At 41.0% G+C, this 6,870-nt stretch overlaps 1 protein-coding gene across 1 annotated transcript in view; it reads left to right on the top strand.

The window, feature by feature from the left end:
- Nucleotides 1-1,215: 1,215 nt before the first annotated feature.
- TIAM2 (TIAM Rac1 associated GEF 2) overlaps nucleotides 1,216-6,870 on the top strand; it is an 88,766-nt gene continuing 83,111 nt past the window's right edge. The window contains exons 1-2 of the mRNA XM_054514355.1: nucleotides 1,216-1,303; nucleotides 2,345-3,547. Coding sequence (XP_054370330.1) covers nucleotides 2,351-3,547 — 1,197 coding nt within the window. The 5' untranslated portion in view covers nucleotides 1,216-1,303; nucleotides 2,345-2,350. The remainder of the gene's footprint in view (nucleotides 1,304-2,344; nucleotides 3,548-6,870) is intronic.

The raw sequence follows: 6,870 nt of genomic DNA, 5'->3' as shown, positions 1-6,870 counted from the left end.
CAAATTGTTAGAGAGAGTAAGAAAATTACAGATTTTTTTTTTCTTTTTTGAGTATAAGATGAAATTTCTGTGGCTTATCTGTTTTATCAGATATCTTTGTGATAAGAGGCATTAATTCATGTTTATAGGTCTGGAGCATCTCTATCATGATCTGTCTCTTCCAAGTGATTTATTTGCTAACATTTTTCTAGGCTTGCTGTTAAGACTGTTTCTAGTTCTAGTTGGCAACATTTACCTTTGTTTTTGGTAATGTTAGCTACATACCAATGAATTAATGTAAACTCTTTCAAGGTTCTTATACAGTAAATAGCCACAAAAAGAGTCAATGAGAACAAAATCCAGCATGTTCAAATCAAGTAGCTATTCAATTGAAAATTATGAACAGTAGCAATGGAATTTAGGCAGAAAGGAAAAGTTTTGGTGGTGTTAAAAATGGTTTGTAACTTAACTGTGTATTCCAAAACTTAGTCTAACATTTTGTACTACTTCTTTTATATAAAGTGTTTCAATTCCTAAGCTGCTGGTGTGATCTATGAGATCCAGATTTGGTCCTTTAGCTTTGAGTTGTAGTCTTTGTGTGCTAAGTGAAAAGCCAATACTTTCAGAGGGTTAGGAAGAGTTTGGGTCTTGTTACCTTGGGGTCTGTGCAATGCTTGGTGCAGCCTTTTACTTATTTACTGGCAGATTAACTTAAAATCAGAACAAACCTAAAGAGGGAGGTTACTCAGTAGCTGCTGGAGTGAATTTCATGGTGGCCTTTCACTGCAAAGGTCATGGTCGGAATCTAGGCATGGGGAGAGATAAACAGATGCTGTGGGACATTGCTCTGATCAGTCTGGTCCACATTGTAATGGACCATTGCACAATACTGTGAACTGTAATTGGTCTCCCAAAAGGAAAACTGGAGAGGGATGAAAGTTTGTCCTGACTTGTCAGTGAGAGGAGAGAAAGACAAACAAAGAGGAGAGAAAATGAAACATTTACTCGATGACTTATTTCGACTAATTCAATATCAATTGTTAAAGAATGCGTGTAAAAATACATCTAAATTCCAGGAATCCCCTTCATAGAATTTCTCTTAATTTGTAACTTTTGATTTTTTTTCTTTTTTATTCATTTTACCTACAGTTGGAGTAAAGTGTAAGTTGTATTTGACTGAAAGCCCTTTTTTGTCATTTTGGTGTTTTCTAGGAAGGCTGTGTGCAGCTCCATTCTGGTTTTGGCAAGCATAGTGGCTGGCCACGAAGACAATGCAGAACATACTGACTGCTAACCGTGCCCGTGTTTGAGAGTGTTCCTACAGGTTTGCTCTTTCTTTCTGTGCTTTTAATCAAAAAGTGCTAAGGGCTTGAAGTAGGGATGTTAAAACATAGAAACTCCAGAAGATAAGATTATGCTTTTGCTGTGGCTTGCTTTGACAATTTTTTTAATGAGGCAGCAGTGTATCCTCCTCCGGGTGATAGTCTGAGATTCCACATGTAAAGAAGCATAGTCCTGATGGAAAAAGCATTTTGGTGTTGTTTCTGTACGTTACAAACACTGGAGATTCATTTTCTGAGTTACAAAAAGAACAGAACTGTCTTTTTTACTTTGGGGTACACTTTATGTAGGTTTGGAATCTTCAGTCACCTCAGTGGGGCAATTTAACTGCTCCAATGTGTGCTGTTCACTGCAGACACTGTGAAAAACTGAAGAGCATTTCACCAAGCAAACTATCAAACTGTGCTGAATGAACATAATGCAGTTTCATGCTGTAGTGGAAGATAAGGCTGTTTGCTAACCAAATTATTTTTTGTCTGATTTTTGGCATGCTTTTTTTTTTTTTCCTTTCTCCTAGATTAGCTTCATTTAAACACATAGCTGGGGTTTACTGAACATTTTATTGAGGCAACACTTGGTTGCACAGAAATCAGTCAAGCTGAAACTGCAGTGGGCTTGTCTGCTGCCAGAAGGGATTTCTCTGAAAGTACAGTTCACTTTACATCTAAGTTATGATTATCTTGCTGTCTCCCTTTCATTATGCCATTGTTCTTGGGAGCCAGAGATTTTGTAAGTTATAAGAAAAGGATGTTGCCAAGGGTGTGGGTAGAGGAAGGTGTTGACATGATTTCAATGGAGTTAGATTCCAGCTTTATAACAGAAGGGTAATGAACCACAGAGAAAATAGGCTTTTCTAGCTTGCCCCTAAAATAAGTTCAGTTATGAATTTAATATTGTACATGGCTATTTAATGGCTTTTTTGAAACAATTGTTTCATATAATTTTTAAATAGGCATTTTCCTGTGTAGAGGAAAACTTTTTGCTCTTTTAGCCATTGTTTCTAATGAAACTCTTCTTAATTTAGTGGAAAATGGGGAATTCAGAAAGCCAATACAGTCTTCAGGGATCAAAAAATCATGCTGCTACTACAGCTGGTGCCAAGCAAAAGCCTTGCTCTCTGAAAATTCGCAGCATTCATGCTAAAGATGAAAAGTCTTGCTCTATGCATGGATGGGGACATACCAGCAGCGGCTCAAACTACAAATCAAGGTCTCTTGCCAGAAGCTGCCTTTCACAGTTCAAGAGTAGTCAGCCTTACTCCTCTAGACTTGGTGACACTGTGATGAAGGTCTCCAAAAGCAATGTCCATGCCAAACACAGGACAAATGCCTCAGGGGACTACTGCCAAGGGAATAACGTGATGTTTTTGCCAGAGAATGGTTTCCACTATATTGGCCTCCAAGCTGGAAGTAATCATGCTGCCTCTCGAGAATGCAATGGACACATTTTAAATTGCTATGGAAAGAATGAGAGTCTTGCATCAACCTCTCCATCAGAGGACAGGAGGAGTCCTAAAGTTCTCATTAAAACTCTGGGGAAGCTGGACGGTTGCTTGAGGGTAGAGTTCCACAACAGCAACAACAGCAAGGTACCAACCGAGGAGTCCAGTGGGCCAGTGCAGTTGCTGAGGTATTCCCCTGCCTTGGAATCTAAGCCAAATAACCTGCTTGATGTCAGGAGGAACTCCAGTGCAGACTGTTCTTCAAGCCATCGTCTGTCACCTACTGACTCAAGGCTTCGGTCTAGTAAAGGGAGCTCCCTGAGCTCTGAGTCTTCATGGTATGACTCTCTCTGGGGAAATGCTGGGGATATCAATGAGCTGGATGGCTCATATTTGACCAGGAGCACTCCAGATACAAGCATTCATGCCAGTTTCCCAGCAAGCGACAACAAGAAGTCCTTCAACCAAAGTTCATCTCTTTCCTCACTCCGAGATCTCTATAAGGATACAGATTTGGAAAGCACTCCTCCACCTGGGATCAGGCTGTCTGATGAGTATATTGACACTCCTGGTAGCCTAAGCAACCGTGTCTCCTTTGCCTCAGACATTGATGTTCCCTCCAGGGTAGAGCAGGGAAGTCCTGCACATTACAGCTCCTACACCCTCCCGTGCAGAAAGTCTAAGCCCCTCGGTGAGGATGCATCCAAGAAGGATACATTAAAGAACCGAATGCGGCGCATCAGTGACTGGACAGGAAGTCTTTCAAGGAAGAAAAGGAAGCTGCAGGTATGTACAAACCAGCCTAAGTGCGTGAAAGTTGGTTTTTATAGTCCTCTTATAAGCATAGTGATTGCATGATGTTTGTGTTTTTTGCAGGTTAATTATGTGCCTTTCTCATTTAGTAATTTGTGGAATTTTGAGAAGTATTGCATCCCTGGTGCTGTCTGAAATGTCAGCAGCAAAAAAAGATACACATTATTTTGTGCAAATTTTCCCTTTCTATTTTCATATTTTGTCACCTCCTAAGTTAACTCCAGTCTTTGAAGCTTAATATCTCTGTGAATTTGCTTTTGAAATTGTTGCTTTACTTAAAAGGTGACTTGGGGTTTAAACCTTCTTTTTATTTCAAGTATGGAAATACAACCTCTCTCTATATATGTGCTATGGATTAGCATACATTATCACAAGAGTGTGGAAGGAGCAGTAGAAGGAGGACATTGTATCCATCTTTTCAGATGCTCCCTATCTGTCTTACTGGCTTCACCACTCAGTTTTTGCTTGTTGGTCCATTTCTAGTAAGGCAAGCAACAGTATTGACCAGAGGTGCTGGTTCTGCCTCCACATGCTCTGAAGGCATTACACGGAGCAAACTCCTCCTTCCTGTGTGTCAGCTTAGTTCACCAGATGGAAAAACTTGAGTTGCCATCTGGCTCACTGGGAGATGGTGGTGTGAAGGAGATGGGAGGGGAGAGCAAGAGGGAGGGAAAGGATGTTTCTTTAGAAGAATTCAAGACTAAACCCATTAATAGGAATTTAGGATGCCTGTGGTCAGGAATGAAATTCTCATCTCTAGCTGCAGGCCTCAGAATTGGCTCTTTAAATACCAGACTGTGCCTGGTCTCTGTGTCTGAGTTTGCAAGCTGAGATGAGACCGTTTTTGGATTTGGTTTGGATTTTTGGTTTTTTCCCTTCCTTTTTTCCTCTGAATCTTCCCTGGTGTTTTTCTTAGAGGAACAGTCACTGTGCTTCTCTAAATGAAGGATGCTCTCTTTCAGCAACATTGATGTGCTGGCCACTTCAGAAGTTTCTTGTCTCCTGTGCTGGAAATTCAGACAGGTCTTGTGCTTAACTATGTATATCTGTCAATGTAATGTAAAACTCTGACAGACCCTTAGGCTCAGAAATGAGCTCAGCGTAAGTTTTGCTGGTGTGCGTCCTGGCTGGGGGCTACAGAACTGGGAAATGAAAATGAAAGCTGTTTATTTGCATCACTTCTTTTGTGAGTTGGTGCTCATGTACTTTATCAGATACTGTCTTTTCACCTTCTTACTCAGCTGTGAAAGAGAGGGCAAAAAACCTGGAATCACTGAGGAGCCTCAGTGCTGTGTTCTGGGATTCTTCACTGATTTCAACATCTGTAGCTGCTCTGGATTTTACTGCCAGGCTTTACATATGATTTCTGCATCCCAGACCTTTAGTATGTATTACTTAGTTATGACATTTTCAGAATGGCATTTGTGGTGTGCAGTTCATAGCTATTTTGAATTCACTGTGCAGTGCACTGACTTCAGACGCAGCAAGGAAATTTGGCTGGTGAGATTGCATCAAGCTTGAATCAGATTGTGGTAGAAGGAAAACAGCCCTAACTCCAAAAACGGTGGTTTCTTAGAAAAAGGCATAGGAAATGGTTAGTCACTGATTTTAATCAGACAAATATCCAGCAACAGGAAGGGTTAGAGGGAGGTAGTGAATGCTTTGTAGTTTTGCAGTTCCTTGTGTAGCTTTATTGGTTCATTTCCATCTTTCACTTTGAGTAACCTGCCATCTCTTCTGGGGGTTGCTGGGTTGTAGTTTGGTAGTGCTTATACTCTTAACAGGTCCTTTAGCATAAAAAGACAGAAGTGTTGTGCATGGTTCTGAACTGTCACGTGGTTGGTCCCTGTTTGTGCGACTTCATCTCGTCATGGCAGCATCTGTGCTCTGCTCTGAACAACGCGTCCCTTCCTCCGTACATTAGTAATGACTGGCTGTGAGTCACTGGGGCTGAACGTAGGTGAAAGCTGGAATATTTCCCTGTAAGTGGGCCTAAATGCCAGTGGTGGCTGGGTAGTCCCTCCAGCTCCCCAGTGGAAGCAAACCAACCAAGCCCCCTGCTTCATGGGAGCACAGGCCTAGGAGACACAGGCTTGGGATATTGAGGCCAGACTCCTGACACTAGAGAGGCAGTGGAGTTTAATCCCCTTTGTGAACAAATTGCAGCTTAAACACAGGTAGGATTTTCTCCATCTTAAAGGCTCCTTCCAGACCGTTTTATTCATGATTGCTAATAGGCAGAGTAAATGTAGTTCCAGACAGTTTGTTCTGATGTCAGTATTGCCTTCTACATTAGTTATTCTTTCCTATTTTTTAATCTGTTATGATTTATTTAAAGGGAGAAGTGGTGTCTTTTCTTGGCCTGCATTTGTGGGGCTATACAGACTTTCCTTGGTCTCCTGTGTTAAGATTGGAAATCTATTTCCTTTTCATTCTGGCACCCCTCCTCCTCATCTGTTTTAAATCATCCACAAACACATTTGCATATGGGATATTCCAGAGGATTTGTTGGTTATGCCCTGTCCAGTTACTTGGATGTTTCCTTATGTCTGCTTGATCTGATGTATCCTGGAATTGAATTTACCTTTCTAATTAAGATCTTGCATCAAGACTTGCAATAATCTTTTCCAAGACCTAGTTTTCCTTGCATGAGGGTGTGCTGAAGTGTTCCCTCAATGCATCACTGGTACTGTACTGCAGCACACATCTTCATTTAGTTTAATCTGTGCTGAAATGGCATTGGGGTGATGCTGAGTTGCAATTCAATGTGTGTGAGCTGAAAGGTGTGTGTGATGTAGGTGAGACCTGTGGACAGAATTTAGGCAGACTTGCTGCACAGCCAGATATGGCTAAAGATGGTGGTGTAAACTCTGTGCAGCTCTTTAACATGGAGAACATTGGCAATTTCTGTGTAAAATGAAAATCCATCCACCAGAAACAGCTCCTGAAGAAAGGTTCTTGAATTAAATAAAATAGCCTCACTTCAGGAATCGTATCTGAAATTTTATGGATTTATAAGCCAGAGCCCTGATGTGGGCTGTAAAGAGAATTTAAAAGAAAAGTATGTTGAATGAACATTTTTATTTGACTTGAAGACTGGTATTAGATTCTTCTTTTAGCATGGCTCCTAATGAATGCAGCAGGCTGCATTTTTCCTGTGCTGTTCTTTGGACCTAATTATTACGTGTGTCACTTTGTCTAATTGGTATCTTAGCCACTTTATCTTTTGCCTTGTTTTTAGCTATTCCAGAGTATATCTCAAACATTGAGAGATCTCCTTGAAGGCAGCTGAGCAG

The sequence above is a fragment of the Molothrus ater genome, chromosome 3 (genome assembly GCF_012460135.2).
Source record: "Molothrus ater isolate BHLD 08-10-18 breed brown headed cowbird chromosome 3, BPBGC_Mater_1.1, whole genome shotgun sequence".
Taxonomy (NCBI): domain Eukaryota; kingdom Metazoa; phylum Chordata; class Aves; order Passeriformes; family Icteridae; genus Molothrus; species Molothrus ater.
The sequence above is the reverse complement of the archived record's forward strand: the minus strand, read 5'-3'. Positions and strand labels throughout refer to the sequence as shown.